Source organism: Chiloscyllium punctatum, chromosome 1 (assembly GCF_047496795.1).
Source record: "Chiloscyllium punctatum isolate Juve2018m chromosome 1, sChiPun1.3, whole genome shotgun sequence".
Taxonomy (NCBI): Eukaryota; Metazoa; Chordata; class Chondrichthyes; order Orectolobiformes; family Hemiscylliidae; genus Chiloscyllium; species Chiloscyllium punctatum.
The window spans coordinates 3,378,204-3,397,873 of record NC_092739.1 but is presented as its reverse complement, the minus strand read 5'-3'; the positions used below and the strand labels follow the sequence as shown (position 1 = coordinate 3,397,873).

The following is a 19,670-nucleotide window of genomic DNA, read 5'->3' as shown; positions in this document are numbered from 1 at the left end:
CCTGTGTGGACATTTGTGAAAATCAACATAGTTGAACTAGGACAAGCTTCAACTAAAAATTAAAGTGACAATGGATGATTATTGGCATCATGTGTACCTGGGTGATATTTACATTCAAGGACTAATTTTGAAGTTCACTGCTCGTGTGGTAAGCTAGTGAAGTCGATCACCAATTCAGTGTAGAACCATTTAATTTTCATTTCTATTTACCATTCAGGCAAGGAAGATTATTGTTATTACGCTGGGTGCACAAATTTATGGTTTCAAGCATGCTAGATAAAACAAATTTAACTACAAGGAACCAACACAAACCTGTAGGAGGAAATTACTTCTCGATCTAAAACAGCATTCGTTGTAATAATTCCTCGAGCTGAATCAATAACAAAAGCCTTGTTTTCATTTCCAGATATTATGGAATATTCAATTTGGCCATTAAGCCCATGGTCAGAATCAGATGCAAAAACCTGTCAACGATACACAGCCATTCAGGATTTATTCAAATATTTTATTAGTTTATTGGACTCAACCTCTTATGACTTTATTGGTAAATCGGTTAAACATTGCAGACAAAGTATTTCCTATTCTGCATTTGTTAATGAAAATATATTCATTACAAGTTTTGCATTTCCTGTTCCATATATATTTTACAAGTTCATGATAACAAGAACTACTTGTATTTAAGTAGTAATGAAAGCATCCCAACATTTCATAGAGAAATTATAAACCAAAATATTACCCCACACTTTAGGAGATATTAAGATAGATAAATTTAGCCAAAGGAGTGTTTTGAAGGAATGTCTCAGGAAGAAAGTGAGGCAGAAGGCAAGATCTACGGATGGAATTCCACAGTTTAGAACCCAGGCAGCTGAAGATGTGGTCACCAATGATGGAGTGATTAAAATCAGGGATGCTCAAAAGGCTGGATTTAAAAGATTTAAATATTTCAGAGGTTGTAGGGCTGAAAGACATTACAGAGATAGGGAATGGCAAAGCCATAGAGGATTTGAAAACAAGGTTGAGAAATTTTAAGACTGAAATGTTGCTTAATCAGAAGCTAATATAGATCAGTGAGCACAGTGCCAATAGATGAATGGGATATGTCATAGTTAGGATATGGGCAACAATATCTGTTCTAGTCCTTCATGCGGTGTGCAGAACTCTGTGATGCGTGCATGGCAGCGGCTTCCAGAACAGGAAGTCAATGCACTGTCATGCTGATCATGTCACCTGACATGCAGAACCTCAGATTTGCAGCTTAGAAGGAACTTAGCCTGCAGAGTTTGGATGATCTCAAGTCTGGAAGGGATATAATGTGAGATTGGTTAGGAGCTCATTAGCGTAGTCAAATCTGGAGGTTACAAATGCATGGACAAGTGTTTCAGCAGTAGGAACGCTGAGGCAATGATCAAGTCCAGTGATAGTGCAGAGGTTAATATAGGTAATCCTAATCACATGGCTGTTGTTGAAAATTGATTCCGGAATAAAGTAATGACACCAAGGCTGCGAACAGTATGATTCAACCTCAAACAGTGGCAAAGGAAAAAGATGGTGTTGATGGCAGGGATCAAAGGCAATATTTAATCAAAGGAAAATGTTGGTTGCCCTGTCTTGATGTTCGACAAGCACTTGGATAACTTAGGGTCAGTGAAGGATCGAAAGAGGTGGCAGTGAGGGAAAGCTGGGTGTTGTCAACATGCAGATAAGAAACTGAGATGTTTTCAGATTGTATTGCCAAGGAGCAGCATGTAGGTGGGAAGTAGGAGAGTGCCAAGGATTGATCTTTGGGGAACACACAGAATAGGAAGAGATGTTCACTGATGACAATTCTGTGGATACAATTAAATAGATAAAGAATGGAATCAGGCAGTTGCAGTCCTACTCAGTTAGATAATGGAGATGATGCAGTACAGGAGCATGGTGTAATCAACTGTTTCAAGGGCAAGAGACAGGTAAAGAAGAGCAAGGGAAAATAATTGGCCTTTGACACGGTCAAATAGGCTGTAACATGGTTTTGATAAGAATATTGCAGCTGGGATACTGGAAAATCTCTTAGTTGGAATCAAGCGTTGAAATTTATAAGGTCTTGCTGAGACTTGAAATGGTAGATGTGGAGAGAATGTTTTCTCCCTTGGAAACATCTGGAGCTTGGGGCCACAGATAGTCCATTAAAACCAAGATTAGGCCTTTTTCTTTCTCTGAGACTCATCAGTCTATCAAACGTCTTCCTGAAAGTTGTGGAAATATTTTTAAGGAAGAGCTAGTTCTGTGTTAAGGTAGGGATTGAAGGATATCAAGATATGTCAGAATTTGAATATGAGGTTCCAATTAGATCAGCCATGATTTTTACTTAACGGCGGAGAAAGTTCAAAGGCTGAATGACGTCCTACTGCTCTTACTTCATATATTTGTATCAAAGTTGGGCAAGATGTTGAGAGACAATAAAGGTGAATTGGCCATGCTAAATTGCCCAGAGTGTTAGGTGCATTAGTCAAGGGTAAATATAGAGTGGGGGAATGGGACTGGGTGGGTTGGTCTTCGGAGGGTCGGTATGGACTTGTTGGTCTGAAGGGCCTGTTTCCATACTGTAGGGAATCTAATCTAATTTAATCTAATACATTTAAAAAATCTGGAGAGGGAGGCTTGAGAATCCCCAAATTGCAGGGTTTTTTAAAAGTGATTTTAGTGTTTTACCTTCCCTCATTTTTCTAAAAGTCTACTCCCTGTACTGATCACCTTTTGCATGAACCACTTGATATCTGTCCTAAAATTATCCTTCACTAACTGCAATGTATAATTTTTAAAGTTAGAAGAATAGTTTGGATTGATATACGTTATGCGCCTGACTGATTTTCAGTGAAATTAATGAAAATTGGGAGATGTGTAGAATGGCCAGGTAATGCACGTTGGCCAAATTTTACAAAACACACCCAAATCCCACCATCAATAAAGCTCCCTGTTGGCAGCATGAATTGGAATATACTCCTTGGATGTGATCAATAATATAATTTATATCTGATGTCTCTGAATTGTAATAGCTTAAGGTCTCTGAATTCTAGTTTCCTGTTTCATCGCTAACAATGTGGGCGGCACGGTGGCACAGTGGTTAGCACTGCTGCCTCATAGCGCCAGAGACCCGGGTTCAATTCCTGCCTCAGGCGACTCTCTGTGTGGAATTTGCACATTCTCCCCATGTCTACAGGGGTTTCTTCTGGGTGCTCTGGTTTCCTCCCACAATCCAAAAATGTGCAGGTTAGGTGGATTGGCCATGTTAAATTGCCTGTAGTGTTAGGTGTAGGGGTGGGTTGTGGGTCGGTGTGAACTTGTAGGGCCGAAGGGCCTGTTTCCACACTGTAGTAATCTAAAAAAAAAATCAGGGTTCTGATTTTCCCTTGAGCTGCTTTCAAGTTCCTGCAGGAACTACAACAAGAGGTTAGCAAAACCTTCAGAGAATTGGTGTAAATAGCAATGCACTGATTCACTGTACTTTTTTTCCAGGATAGGGTGGTGACAATGGAGACTGGTTTCTGGATCACACTGATTTTCTTACAGTAGGCTATTGTGAAAATCATCATGAGAATGCAGGACCCAGACCTCTGGGGTAGCATCAATTGAGTATATATAAACCCTGTTTTGTCCTCAAAGCATTTCTCCATCTCATGCAAATTTTCCACTCTTTTTCACTGCTGCTTGTAATTTAATTGTACATTTGGTTAACTTCTACGGTATCTAATTCAGTCATCTTTGGAAGATTTGAAAATAACTTGGAGGATTGTTCAAATTGACCTGCTGTGCAGTATTTCAATGGTCAACTTAATTAAAAATTTGCTATAAGTAACATACTCGTTCTTCTGTTTCATAATGTATGTCTGATCATATACAATTTTGAGGCAACCCTTACCTGCATGACATATGTGTTACGTGTTTGGCCCTCCCATATTGATGTCTTATAATAATTTTGTTGAAAATGTGGTTGGTTATCATTTACATCTTCGATTAAAATAGTTAAATGGCTATATGCTGTCTGATGATTATTCTTTGCCAACAATACCAAATGCATCTTGGTTCTGACTTCATAATCCAGAAATTTGGAATCATTTACCACAATCTCACCTGAAAACAGAAATAAAGCTTTATAACATATTGAAGTATATGAAATATTTTTTATTCCTTTAGGTCTCAAGAATATTACTTTATCTTAATTGTTAGCTCCTATGAAGTCCTGTGATGTGAACACTGTTTTACTGTGAACATTGGATATTAACAACATCTCCCAATTTTTTGTTTACAACTAATAGGGATTGTGATTTTGGATAGATATGGCAGTGAAATTGAAGTCAAGTTAACAACTGGTGTGGAAAATCTGGGTTAGCAATTTATCCATTTTACACAACCAACAGCAGCCCACAGTGTGCAATCTAAAAAAGCATTGCTGCATTCAAAATGGAGCTTTAGCACTCACTTCCATTACCTGTGAGAAAGAGCTTGCCCATCTCAAAAGAATCCATTTTAGACCACTTCCATTGCTTAATACCATCCTTATGTTAGTCTCAGATTGGGAGGGGAGAAAGAATATTGGGAAAGACTCAATAGCAGATGGTTAGCAGTCCCAGAAAATGCTAAAAAGCTGAAGAATACCCACTCCAAAGAAAATTTTGAAATAAACTGCACTTTTTTGTTGTTGTTGTTGTGTAAGGGTTTCAAGACCTTAGAGCAGACCTGGGCATTTTATGACCCACGGGCCATATCCGGCCCTTTGGTTGTTCCTGTCCGGCCTGCATGAGGTCAATCTTAAATTAGAACATAAATGAAAAAGTATTTACGCCATGCACGCAATACAACTGTGTTGCTTTTGTTTTGGAAAGGATGCTTTTTTTATTTACGTATGGACGTACATGTGCATGTACGTACGTGTGTGCGTGAACAGCTAAAAATGATGCTTGCTGGCTAGTCCTCAAAATGTCAGCTCACGCCAAGACAAGTCATGTCATATTCCACAAAATCGCCAGAAACAGTAAACCGTTTTTTGATGCAGAGTTTATTAAGGACTGCTTGTTGGACTCTGCAGAACTAATATGCCTGGAGAAAAAGGAGGCATTTGAGAATGTGCCCCTCTCCCGACGCACTGTAACGAGAAGGATTGGGAACATTGCGAGAAATCTGGAGCTTCAGCTGCAGCACAGAGCGGTCAACTTTGACTTTTTTTCCTTGGCTTTGGATGAGAGCTGCGATGTACGTGACACAGCCCAGCTACTCATCTTCGTACGTGGGATAATTACGGACTTTAAAATCATGGAGGAGCTGGCAGCCATGCAGTCAATGAAAGGGACAACTGATAATGATTTGTTCACGGAGATAAATGCATGTTTGGACATGTTGGGAATAAAATGGGACAAGCTGGCGGGTGTGACAACGGATGGTTGTCCAAATCTAATGGGAAAAAATGTTGGACTCTTAAAGAGAATGCAGGATAAAGTGACAGAAATTGACTCTGAACTAAAATTGGTATTTTTGCATTGCATTATACATCAGGAAGTGTTGTGTAAGTCAGTGTTAAAAATTAACCATGTGGTTGATGTTGTAGATAAAATAGTTAACTTCATCAGGCCAAGGGCTTTGAATCACAGGCAGTTTGTTTCACTTTTGGAGGAAAATGAGACTGAACATCGTGACAAAGACTACCACACAGCTGTCAGGTGGCTCAGCCTGGGCAAAATGCTGAAAAGTGTATGGGACCTGAAAGAAGAGATTCAAGATTTCTGTGTATTCCACAGCTTTCAGATACAGACTGGATTGCAGACCTTGGTTTTGCTGTTGATGTGACTGCACTTATGAATGAACTAAATGTGAAACTGCAGTGCAAGGGCCTTTTTGTGCATGAAATGTACAACTTGGTGAAGGCTTTCATGAGAAAGTTGCAGCTTCTCTCAACCCAAATGGAGGACAACATTCTCACCCACTTGCCAACTCTGAAGGAAGCTGCACCTTCAGCTGATCACCTCCACAGGGACTCATCTATGTTAGAAGCACTGCATGGTGAATTTTCAAGACTTTAAAACAGTTAAGAATGAAATGCACATGATTTTTTCCCCATTTACATGCAATGTGGAGAATGCACCTGGTGATGTTCAGCTTAAACTCACTGACCTGCCGTCTGACACATTTCTGACAGAGTACTTTAGGTCAGTCTCACTGCTTGATTTTTACTCTTCCCTCAAAAAGGAGAACTTTCCACACATGAGCAGGCTCAGAAGATTCTAGTCCTCTTTGGATCTACCTATATATGCGAACAGACATCCTCAGTGATGAAGTTCAACAAATCCAAATACAGATCCTCTATCACTGATGATCACCTCTCGGCTGTCCTTCACATATCCACCTCAGGCATTCACCCAGATTTCAGTCACTTGTTCAAGCCCAAAACAGACTGGAGTTTTCTCAGTTAACAAGTAAAATGAACTGAAAAACATCAAAAGCACTTATGGCTTTTTGTATAAACAACTTTTCATTATTGGTTTGTGAGATTAACATGTTAAAAATAAAATGAAATACTGAAATTATTGTTTTATTTCTTCTATATTTGACCTACTCCACAATTTCATATCTTTATTGTAACAGAATATCCTTATTCTTTTGATTATAAGTTTCAGTGCAAAACTATATAATTTAGTACTTTTTACAATGGGAGAGAATTAATATTGAGCAGAATTATGTCCAACTTATTGTTAGTTCAGCCCTCCAACACAACTTAGGTTTCTCATGTGGCCCCTTGGAAGAATTAATTGCCCACCCCTGCCTTAGAGGAACTCTGTAGCAATGTCACAGAGCGACATATTACTCAGTATAAAACTGCAGAATGGGTGGAGATAGAACACTATGGAAAAAGTCTACCAAACGAGACTCCAACCTGGACATGAACACACACATACAAGATAATTAAGTTTGATAAATTCTAAACTAGGAGTCAGAGCCTGGAACATAAGTAAGAAATACTGTTACTTTGAAGTTTAAGCTTGCAGGCAATTCTTGACTTTGTCTTCTACACAAGAAGTCTGCAAAGAATCCGAACTCTTGCTGTGGCATCAAACCACAAAAAAAAAGATGGTACAGCACAATCATCTTTAGAACAACACAGATTTAACAACAACTGTAAACAACTAAGAATACCACAACACAACAAAACGAGTATAGAACATGGAGATCAAAACTTCAGTAATATGCTCCCAAATCAAGGAAATAATTAATATCTTCAAGTTCCTATCAACAACTAAACAACATTACTAAAGTGACCAATACCAATCTTTCCATCAGAAAAACTTTAAGCTTTCAGATCCATTTGATAAATTGACAAATTGGCAGCCTTAGAATACTAAAAATTCAAACAGTCTCAGGAATGACACCAAATCAAATGCAGAACAGGTTAGCACGTTTCTGTACTACAATGGGAAGCTCAGATCACACATTTCTTAGGCAACATCAATAAAAAACAATTACATGTGACAACCTTTAACAGGTTTTGATCAATATTTCACTTCAAGAATAAATGGGACACTTATGAAATCAGGCTTCAAGAATGGATATCAACATCCCAGTGAGGCTGCAGATAGTTTTCTTTATAACCAACATATGCCATCTGAACAACGCAACTATGGAACCTGACAAGAAGAGCTCATTCATAATAGAACTGTCATCAGCTTCTTAGATAAATCAGTTACTAGATTTTTTCAGCAGAAAGAGAACGTAATTCTAGAATGAATAGTCCAAATAATGGATACAGAATCTAGAAAACTGTTCAAGAAGAAACTGAGGGTTTGGATAAGAAAAAGAAGGAAGCATAAGTCAGGTAAGGACAGGAGATAGTGAACGAATCTTTAGAAGAGTATAAAGGCAGTAGAAGTATACTTAAGAGGGAAATCAGGAGTGCAAAAAGGGGACATGAGATAGCTTTGGCAAATAGAGTCAAGGAGAATCCAAAGGGTTTTTTTTACAAATACATTAAGGAGAAAAGGACAAGAAAGGAGAGAATAGGGCCCCACAAAGATCAGCAAGGTGGCCTTTGTGTGGGGGAGATACTAAATGAGATTTTGCATCAGTGTTTACTGTGAAGGACATGAAAGATATAGAATGTGGGGAAATAGATGGTGACATCTTGAAAAATGTCCATATTACAGAGGAGGAAGTGCTGGATATCTTGAGATGCATAAATGTGGATAAGCCCCCAGGACCTGATCAGGTGTATCCTAGAACTTTGTGGGACGTGAGGGAAGTGATTGCTGGGCCTCTTACAGAGATATTTGTATCATCGATAGTCACAGGTGAGGTGCCAGAAGACTGGAGGCTGGCGAACGTGGTACCATTACTTAAGAAAGGTGGTAAGGACAAGCCAGGGAATAAGAGACCAGTGAGCCTGGCATTGGTGGTGGGCAAGTTGTTGGAGGGAATCCTGAGGGTCAGGTTTTACATATCTTTGGAAAAACAAGGACTGATTAGGGATCGTCAACATGGCATTGTGCATGGAAAATCGTGCCTCACGAACTTGATTGAGTTTTTTGAAGAAGTAACAAAGAGGACTGATGAGGGCAGAGCGGTGGATGTCATCTATGTGGACTTCAATAAGGCATTTGATAAGGTTCTCCATGGGAGACTGGTTAGCAAGGTTAGATCTCATGAAATACAGGGAGAGCCAGCTAATTGGATACAGAAGTGGCTCAAAAGTAGAAGACAGAGGGTGATGGTGGAGGATTGTTTTTCAGATTGGAGGCCTGTGACCAGCAGAGTGCCACAAGGATCGGTGCTGGGGCCACGACTTTTCGTCATTTATATAAATTATTTGGATGCGAACGTAGGACACATAGTTAGTAAGTTTGCAGATGACACCAAAATTGGAGATGTAGTGGACAGCGAAGAAGATTACCTCTGATTACAATGGGATTTGGATCAGATGGGCCAATGGGCTGAGGAGTGGTAGATGGTGTTTAATTCAGATAAATGCGAGGTGCTGCATTTTGAGAAAGCAAATCTTAGCAGGACTTATACAATTAATGGTAAGGTTCCCGGGAGTGTTGCGGAACAAAGATACCTTGGAATGCAGGTTCGTAACTCCTTTAAAGTAGACTTGCAGATAGATAGGATAGTGAAGAATGTGTTTGGTATGCTGTCCTTTATTGGTCAGAGTATTGCATATAGGAGTTGGGAGGTTATGTTGCAGCTGTACAGGATGTTGTTTAGGCTACTTTTGGAATATTGCGTGCAATTCTGGTCTCCTTCCTATTGGAAGGATGTTGTGAAACTTGAAACGGTTCAGGAAAGATTTACAAGGATGTTGCCAGTGTTGGAGGATTTGAGCTTGAGGGAGAGGCTAAATAGGCTGGGGCTGTTTTCTCTGGACCGTCGAGGGCTGAGGGGTAACCTCATAGAGGTTTATAAAATCATGAGGGACATGGATAGGATAAATAGACACAGTCTTTTCCCAGGATTGGGGAGTCCAGAACTAAACGGCATAGGTTTAGGGTGAGAGGGGAAAGATATAAAAAGGACCTCAGGGGCAACTTTTTCACACAGAGGGTGGCACGTGCATGGAATGAGCTGCCAGAGGAAGTGGTAGAGGCTGGTACAATTGCAACATTTAAAAGGCATCTGGATGGGTATTTGAATAGGAAGGGTTTAGAGGGATATGGGCCAGTTGCTGGCAAATGGAACTAGATTAGATTAGGATATCTGGTCGGCATGGATGAATTGGACCTAAGGGTCTGTTTCTGTACAGCTCTTTGACTTCACGGCTCTAAATGTGCGGCAAAAGATCAAATTAAAGCAGCTTTTTCCGAAGTGTGTTGACTATTTAAAACACAATAAACCAGCTGACCAAAGAAGCAAATCTCTTGACTTAGCAGTAAACCACAAATGACAACACTACCCAAAGCAAATGCTTAAATCCTGAGCAATTTAATACTACATTATCTTGACAACAGTTGTGGTTCCAAACCCTCTCAGCAGTGAAGACAAATAACATATTGTGGCAAAAGAATGACTGCTCGACAATGTGCAACAGTCTGAAGAACAGACCAAGTAACACATATTCTCAAATATATGCATATTCATACAATGGAACTGAAACTTGAAGAAAACATCAAAGCTGCAAGAGAACAAGATTCACATGAAGAAAACAACACTTCCCACTAGAACTGACAATGATATTCAACATTAATAATGGAGCTGATAGTGTATAACCACCTTGAAAACAGATGAATCAAATTAAAGATTTTTGGTAGGGCGGGAGAGAACAGGACAAAAAGTATAGCAAATGTTCGAAAAAGTAGTAATCTAGGTAACTCATTTGGTATGTACAACAATGTCATTCATAGAATTGTATAATTTGATTTGATTTATTACAGTCATGTGTACAGAGGTACAAAGGAAAATGTCTTATGTGTTTTGCAAGACAGATTATACGATACAAGTGCATCAGGGTAACAGAACAGAGTGCAGGATGCAATGTTACAACATGATAACATAACAGTGCAGAATGCAATGTTACAACAGGGTAACAGAACAGAGTGCAGGATGTAATGTTACATCAGGGTAACAGAACAGAGTGCAGGATGCAATGTTACATCAGGGTAACAGAACAGAGTGCAGGATGTAATGTTACAGCTGCCGAGGGGGTGCAAAGAGAATTCAACATTAACATTAAAGAGGTCCATTCAAAGGTCTGATAACAGAAAGAAGTCATTCAGCCCCCTGTGTCTGCACTGAGTCTGAGTATTTTGACTTGATGCCAAACTCCCCTTTCACATAACCTGAACATTGTTTCTGTTTTGATACTAATCCAATGCCTTCTTGATTGCCTCAACTGAACCTGTACCTACCACACTGGCAGTACATTCCAGACGTTAACAGCTTTTTTTCTATTCACTATAGGATGTGGGCTTTACTAGCCAGCCAGCATTTATACTGCTCATCCCAGTTGTTCTCAAAGAGTTGGTGGGGTGCTGCCCTCTTCCAGGGCTGCAGTCCATGTTCTGTAGGTTGAGCCACAATGGCCTTAGGGAGGAAATGCCAGGATTTTGGCCCAGTGACAGTGATGGAACAGTGATATATTTCCAATTTGGGATTGTCAGTGGCTCAGAGGGGATCTTGTAGTACCTGCTGTCCTTATCTTTCTAGATGTGGGCGGCACGGTGGCACAGTGGTTAGCACTGCTGCCTCACAGCGCCAGAGACCCGGGTTCAACTCCCGCCTCAGGCGACTGACTGTGTGGAGTTTGAACATTCTCCCCATGTCTGCGTGGGTTTCCTCCGGATGCTCCAGTTTCCTCCCACAGTCCAAAAAATGTGCAGGTTAGGTGAATTGGCCATGCTAAACTGCCCGTAGTGTTAGGGGCAGGGGTAAATGTAGGGGAATGGGTCTGGGTGGGTTGCACTTCGGTTGGTCGTTGTGGATTTGTTGGGCCGAAGGGCCTGTTTCCACACGGTAAGTAATCTAAAATGCATATTAATGAAACGTGTGCTATTGCAGAATTACCTATACTGTAAAGGATGGGGAATACATAGGTTAGTAAGACAGAGGAACTGAAACAAATCTGTATTAGTAGAGAAATGGTGTTGGAAAGTGGAATTGAAGCTGATAAACCCCCAGCATTTAATCATTTACATGCCAGAATACTTAAGAAAGTGGCCCTAGAAATAGTGGATGCATTGGTGGTCATCTGCAACAATTTATAAAGATTAGAATGTAGCTAATGCTTTATTAACTTTTTAAAATTGGAACTATAGACCAGTGAGCCTAACCTGGTAGTGGAGAGGACGCTAGAATCCATAACCAAGGATTATATAGCAGGGCACTGAGAAAACAGACACAGAATTAGACAATGCCAGCATTGGTTTACAAAAGGGAAATCATGCTTGATAAATCAACTGGAATTCTTCAAAATCGAACTAATAGGGCAAGCCAGTGACGTGGCTTATTTGGACTTTCTGAAGGCTTTGCCAAAGTTCCATATCAGAGAATAATGTGTCAAGTTAAAGTTCATAGGATTGGGGATAGTGTACTGAGATGGACAGATCGACAAAAAATGAGTAGCAATAAAAAAGTTTTTTTTCTGAGTGACAAGCAATGACTAGTAAGGTGGCATGGAGATCAGTACTAAGATTCCAGCTATTGACAACATATGTTAATGATTTGAACTAGACGTAACATTTCAAAATTTGCAAATGACACAAGGATGGGTGGAAGGGTAAGCTGAGATGAAGATGGAATTTGGGCAGGCTGACTGAGGGAGTAAATGCATAGAAGGCAAAATATAATGTGGATAAATGTGAGGTTATCTACTTTTGTGGAAAAAATAGGAAGACAAATTATTATTTGAGTGACTGTAAATTGAGAGAAGAACATTCACTGAAACCTGCTTGTCGTGCACCAGTCACAGAAAGCAAGCATGCAGGTGCGGTAAAGAAGGCAAACTATTTGCTGGTCTCCACAGCGAAAGGATTCAAGTGCAGGAACAAGGTATCTTGTTGCAATAATTGAAATTAGTGAGACGACACCTGGAATATTGTGTGCAGTTTTGATCTCCTTATCTGAGGATGTTCTTGCTTTAGAGGAGGTGGCGTGAAGTTTTATCAAATTGTTTCCTGGATGGCAGGACTGACATATGAGACGAAACTGAATTGATTAGGATATATTCACTGCAGTTTAGAAAATTGAGGGAAATCTCATAGAAACCTATAAGATTCTAACAGGGTGAGGCAGGTTAGATGCAGGAAAGATGTAACAGATGGTGGACAAGTCCAGAACCAGGAGTCGTAGCTTAGGGATAATAGGTAAACTTACTAGGACTGAGACAAGGAAAAGTTTCTTCACCCAGAGAGTGGTGAGCTGTAGAATTCACTATCACAGAAAAGTGGTTGAAGCCTAAACATTATGTGTTTTCAAGGTGGCAAATATTGGTTTTATAGCAAAAGGGGGTCAAGGGATACAGGTGAAGATGGGGTTAGTTTATGGAGTTTGATAATCAGCCGTGATGGGAGGCATGGTGGCTCAGTATTTAGCACTGCTACCTCACAGCACCCGGCACAGGGATCCGGCTTCGATTCCAGCCTGGTTTGCATATTCTCCCCATGTCTGTATGGGTTTCCTCTGAGTGCTCTGGTTTCCTCCTACAGTCCAAAGGTTTGCAGGTTGGGTGGACTGGCCATGCTAAATTGCTCCAGGGATGTGCAGGCTATGTGGATTAGCCATGAGGAATGCAATGTCACAGGGGCTGTGGCTGATCTTTGGAGGGTCGGTGTGGATTTTCACACTGTAGGGATTCTAAGATCATAATGAATGATGGAGGAGGCTCGAGGGATCGAATGCTTCTATGTTTAGGCATTCCACCTGATTGTGATGCCACACCAACCTCAAGTACTGACAGTTTATCCAATATCCTCCATATCAGTTTTAAATCCTAGTGGCTAATTTTCTTCATCATTCACCATGATCTAGGTAGTCTTATAGGTTAAAACAGATTCAAAGTACTCATTTAACCTCTTAGCAATGCTGCATTCCCTATATGTAAATCTCCTATTTTGGTCCCTAATCATCCTAATGTTTGAAATAGGGGAATATGTTTGGTGACGGCTATTGCACAAAGCTTTCAGGAGCCTGAAGCAACCTTGTGGTGATGTCACGGAGCTACATATTATTAATCATAAATACTAGTGCGGTGGAGTTAGAACATTCTGGAAAACGTCTACATCAGATCAGCCTGACATGTGGACATGAATACACAAAGAAAATAGCTTAGTCCTTACCTAACGTAATCATGAGTTACATACTGTATATCTATAATTACTCTATAATTAGTATAGAGTAGTATCTAGTATTAATGCATATTAAATAGTGCTGCTTTGAAATCAAAGTCTGAAAACAGTCGGTAAAGAATCCAAACTCATAACATAGGATCAAGCCTCATGATAAAAGAAAGGCTGCACAACTTAATGATTCATCAGTGAAACAGTTTCTGCTTCATCCAATGCCAGTCACAACAGGCGCAAACATAGACATTAGATCATTCAATTATTTATTTGAAAGGCTAATGCCACCGGGGACAACTCTGTAGTATCCAAAGTAATAAGGTTTTTGATGTGTATCCAATGCTGTTCAGGCACACAAATTTAGCTACTCAACTTTGACTTGTCTGCACTAAGTTTCTTCCTAGAAAACAGAAATTAAACAGTACTTTGTTGAAAGGTCATAAAACACAGAGTATTAATTTGTTTCCTTGGTCCACAGCTACTGGATGATCAGCCGTATATTTCCAGCATTTTCAGGTTTTATTAAATGCTAATAAGCTTCTGAATCCACGTGTGATCTGCTTGTTTCCTCATCTGATAACTGTCAGGCTAGCTGTACTTTGCTAATTTCTTTTATGTTAACATGGATACAAAATTGGCTGAATGATAGGAAACAGATTAAGGGAGGTTTCTTGGATAGGAGAAAGGGTTGATGAGGAGTTCCCCATGTGATAATGTTGTCACTTTAAGAGGTTATTTTATTCTTTTTTTTGGAGAGGGCTTGTAAGGCAGATGTGCCAAGTTGTCTCTAAGAAAGTAAACAATTTGTGAAGCCTTGGGTTTTTTTAAAAGTCGGAACAATGGAAGCAGCCTGATTGTGGTCAGTTCTCAGGCAGCAGGATTTTAGTTCTTTTTCAGTTTTCTTGTTTAGTTTTAAGCTGAAGCCTTTGGGGTCTCAGAAAAGTTGGAAGCTTCAGGGCATGCCACCTAGCAGCTACTTTCACTGAATTTCCTCTTGACGTTTTGTTCCTCGTGGATTGGAGAACTGCATGTGGGAATCTGTGTCTGAATTTGCCTTATTGCCAAGGGGTGTGTTTGTGGGATGTTACTATACTGGAACAATTAATTAGCAATCGTCACTGCATCTATTATTCAGTTAAGTTTTCCAATAGTAAGTTATTCTAAATTCATCTTACTTTTGTTTTAAAAATTGTGTTTTGCTTAATTTGAGTAGATTGACCAGTCACATTTCATCTGGAACATGGCACTTCACATGTACCTTTAAAATAAGATAAAGTTATGGTCTAGGCTTCTTAAAATATTTTGAGGGGATCTAGTCTGGCCCATAATACCCAGGATCCCTAATCTTAACCCTATTGCAGGTGGAAAGCCCACAAAATCAGTTGAAATACTGGTTTTACACCCTACCCAGTGTTAATCTGCATTTACTTTGATGAAGAGCAAAATAAGACAGTCTATAAAATCAGCCCGTGCACCTGACTCACAATTTCCTGATGGTCTGGTCAAGTTAAAATTCTCACATTTCTGTCACGTTAAGTCCAGAGTATTCATACATATTACATATAAAATTGTAGGCTAGAACAAGTAATTTCTCTTACCAGTTTTTGAATCTATGTGGAATGCTTCATTTTCATTCCCACTAAAAATGCTGTAAGTGACTCCATTTGTGTGGTCGTCTTGATTTGTGACAGTCAATACCAGTGTGCCTATACAAAAGGAAGAATATTTACTGCTGCAATAAAATGATGGATCATTGAAAGCAATCCTTAGCAATTTGTAATTATATCAATGAGTGTTAAAACAGTGCCATGCAAATATACCAATGTTAACAAATCCCCTACCTGCCAAAAGGTTCAAAGCAGCCTTTTTTGAGTGGACCAAGAAGTATAGCACTAAGGTTTTCACATAATATAACACTGAATCCAGAATTATGTATGAAACCAGCAAACCTGAAATGTTATGAACATACGCACAAGGAGCAAGAGTCGGCTACTTGACACCTCAAATCTAATCCATCATTCAATAAGTTCATATTGATCTGATTACATGCCTCCCTACTCCTGAAACCTTTTACCCTTTTACTTACCAAGAATCTACCCACCTATGCCTTAAAAATATTCAAGTACTCAGCTTTCATCACCTTTTCAGGAAACCCACAAAACTTTGACAAAAAAAACTCCTCAGTGTGGCCTTAATCGATTATTTATTTATTGTCACACGTGCTGAAGTACAGCGAAAAACTTTGTTTATAAACAATACAAGCAGATCATAGTAAGCAAAGACGTACAGAACAAAAGATTTAGACAGAGGTATACAGGTTACATTGCACAGGGCGTCAAAGGGAGATCAACACTGGCAACACCAGCAGTATCTGAGGCTAGAGAGTCCATTCAATAGTCTAATAACAGCTGAGAAGAAGCTGTCCCTGAACCAAGTGGTGCAAGTGTATCTTTTGCCTGAGGGAAGAGGTTGTAGGAGATCATTTCCAGAGTGCAAAGTGTCTTTGATGATGTTGGAAGTCTTTCCGCAGCTTTTTTCAAACAGTGACGTCTAGTTCTAGATTCTCCGACAACTGGAAGCATCCTTCCACTAGATCCCTCAGGATCAACTTCTAAACTCCGACAAATACAAGCCAGTCCATCTAACATTTCTTCAAATTACAGCATTTTCATCCTAGGTATTAAGCTAATATACCTTCTCTGCTTCCTTCCTTAAATAAAGAGACCAATGCTGTACAGAATAGCCCAGAGGTGGCCTCACCAACACTAAGTATAAGAGAAACATAACCTTCTTACTTTTGTATTCAATTTCCCTCGCAAAAAATAACATTCTATCCAACCTTTTGTAACTCATGCCTAGGTCACCAGATCTCTCTGCATTTCATAACTTTGCAATGCCTTACATGCTTCTTTTTATTGTTCCTGTCAAAGTGGACAATTTCATAGTTTCCCTTATCATGCTCTATTTGCTGATTTGCTTAGCCTATCCTATAACATCTTAGCAACCTCCTTATATCTTTTGTTGCAGTCTATCTTGCAGTGAGTTGCTTTCTTTGCGAAAAGTTGCATGAGAATTATTTTATCATGAAATAAATTGTGCTTGTGCAAAATTGAACAAGTGTTTGTTAGAAATAGTTCCATTTTGATATTGTGCTAAAGCTCCCCCTTGTGACCAAACATTACTAGGCATTAATACCACGTTCTAGATTAGAGTGGTGCTGGAAAAGCATAGCAGTTCAGGCAGCATTTTTACCTATTCATACTGCGTTCTAATATGAGCTAAAATTAAGGAACAAAAGCCTCAAAAGTAGTACAATTGTTTACCATAACTATATTTTTATATGTATACAGGAATAATAGCCTGAACCTTAACTCACAAAAATAGGTGGAGATAAAAATCTCAAATCCAACTGAATTCACCACTTCTGGCTTTAAATAAGATGGGAAAGGGGCTGGAAGCCAACCTCTTCCAGAAGACAAGGTGGTCAACTGTAAATGGATGAGACCAATGATTTCTGCTTTAACTTATCTTTTCAGGTTTTTACCCCTGGTTGGCTAGGTTTTCAAGAGCGAGTGAAATCAACAGCTGAGGAGACACAAGGAGCTACCTTAAATTCATATAAATTCCTGCTTAAAATGACCCATAGCTGGGTTTAGGGGTTGGAACCCCAACTTGCAATGCTTCCACCAGTAGCAACAAGGCACACTCCCCCGAAGACTGTCTCCTGCAAAACTAGAATCCGGGTTTGTCAATCAGGTTGACTACCCAGTTGTGACCCTAATCAAGATCATTCCAAGATGGTGGCAGTGGGGGAACAGCTCCTGAGCTCAGGGTTCTAACACTTCCATTTGCCTTTGTTTTCCCCCTTTCTTTTACTTTTGCTCTTTCTTTCCCATCCCCAGTGGGAGTGGTCTCCTTCCTGAAGCGTTAGCAGTGGTGGGAGTAGTCCTATTCTTGGAAGCGTCAGCAGCATTGGGGGCAGTCCCATTCCTGTGAGTGTCGGCAGTGACTGTTGCAGTCCCTCAGAGTGTTGGCAGTGTGGGAGTGCTTCCTTCCTGTGGGGGGGGGGTCGGCACAAGTGAGCTTCTTTGCTGAAATAGTGGTCCCAGGAGGCAGAAATGATAGAAGCCAGAAGAGGCCCTGGCTGCTCTGGCATGGTGGACCCAATGCCAAGTTTGAGCCCAGTTTGGGACCCAGCAGATTCAGCGATAGCTTTAATTGCCAAGATTTGCTCAGTGCGGAATCATGGCAGCGATGACATCACTGGAGACAAGATGGCGCCTAGAAATGGTGACACAGTTCCAGTACCAGCAGCACTGCTCCAAGCCATGGCTGGGGCCGGAGGTGATGGCATTCTGCTGTGGCGCCGTGCAGGGTCTCAGAGTACCTGAGTGTTTGCAGACTGAGGGATGGACTTTGTGGCCTTGGTTTTCTGGTGGCTAGGGTGATGGTGGAGGTGGGGAGTAATCTAGACATTTCCTTTTGGTTTGGCTGTTTCTTTTATTTCTGCTTCTGCTTTTAATCCTGTCTTTTATCTACTAAGATGGCACCAGAGGATGGCAACTTTGTATACTTTCACCGTACACCTGTACTTGAATACACTTGGCAATAAAATCTAAAGCTATCAAAGAAACACAAGTCAAAACTCCGGAGCACGCAGGGAAAGCCAGACTTTTGTCCTAACTTGTGACAAATTTTTTGGAGCAATTGATCGTTTCTCAGTTTATTTTGTATATACAGGAATTTTACGGTGACTTAAATGGTAAATCACACAAAGCTGGTGAATAGAGCTTCTTGCCCCGATGGGCTTGAAGATTCTGGTGCTATATTTAAAATTAATCCAAACATCACTTCCCTTGCTGCAGGCCTACTAGCCAATGAAGAGGGCCCAGACTGGCAGAGAGATTGATGATTTTCACACCCTCACTTCCTTTGAAGAAAATGCAATCCAGATGGCAAGTGAGAACCAAGACCAACTCTGCGTTATTGGAGAGATGCACATGACAGAACCCAGTGAAGATCATTGTTGCGTGCTCTTCTCAGAAGTGCAGCCCCTCCCTCATATGCCACCACATTCACAAACTAATAATCTCTCTTGTTTTTCACAAGTCTTTCAGAGGTGGTGAGCTGGCTCCTTGTAGTCCATTTGGTGTAGGTAGACCGACAATGCTGTCATGAAGAGGATTCCAGGATTTTGATCAAATTACATTTAAGGAATAGCAATGTATTTCTAAGGATGGTATGTGGCTTGGACACCAAGTGGTGGTATTCTCATGTATCTGCTGTCACTGCCCTTCTACATAACAGTAGCCATGGATCTGAAGAGTGCTGCCTAATGATGTTTGGCAAATTTCTATATTCTATATAGATGGTGCAGACTGCTGCTACTGAATATCAATGGTGGAGGGAGTGAATATTTGTGAGTGTGGTGCCAATCATGTGATCTGCTTTGTCCTGGATGATATCGAGTTGCTTGAGTGTTGTTGGAGCAGTACTCATCCAAATAACTGGGCTATTCTCTCTCACACATTGAACTTGAGCATGGTAGAGGGCAGAGTCAGGAAATGAGTTACTCGCTACAGAATTCCTAGCTTCTAATCTGTTGCTAAGGAGTAATGAATAGATTCCCTTCTATTAGATACATTCATGGACAGATATTTGTATGGCATAAATGTTATTTGCTGTTTGTCAGCTCAAAGCTGGATATTGTCTTGTCCTTGAAGCACTTTGCATGAGCTGCTTCAGTATCCGAGGAGTCGTGAATGGTGCTGAAAATTATGCAATCATTCCCACATCTGACCTTACGAGCTAGAGAAGGTCATTGATGAAGCAGCTGAAGATGGTTGGGCTGAGGGCATCACTTTCATGACTTCATGCCAT

The 19,670-nt window shown here is 40.2% G+C and overlaps 1 protein-coding gene and 1 pseudogene across 3 annotated transcripts in view; one reads left to right on the top strand and one right to left on the bottom strand.

Annotated features, from left to right (window-relative positions):
• dchs2 (dachsous cadherin-related 2) overlaps positions 1 to 19,670 on the bottom strand; it is a 140,069-nt gene that overhangs the window by 24,335 nt on the left and 96,064 nt on the right. For 2 of the 3 annotated variants that reach the window (XM_072562676.1, XM_072567589.1), the window contains exons 14-16: positions 15,389 to 15,496; positions 3,899 to 4,110; positions 313 to 464 (exon numbers count right to left, since the gene is read on the bottom strand). In XM_072562676.1, coding sequence (XP_072418777.1) covers positions 313 to 464; positions 3,899 to 4,110; positions 15,389 to 15,496 — 472 coding nt within the window. The remainder of the gene's footprint in view (positions 1 to 312; positions 465 to 3,898; positions 4,111 to 15,388; positions 15,497 to 19,670) is intronic. The other variant, XM_072568264.1, reaches the window with a different exon arrangement.
• LOC140482100 (general transcription factor II-I repeat domain-containing protein 2A-like) lies at positions 4,957 to 6,289 on the top strand (annotated as a pseudogene).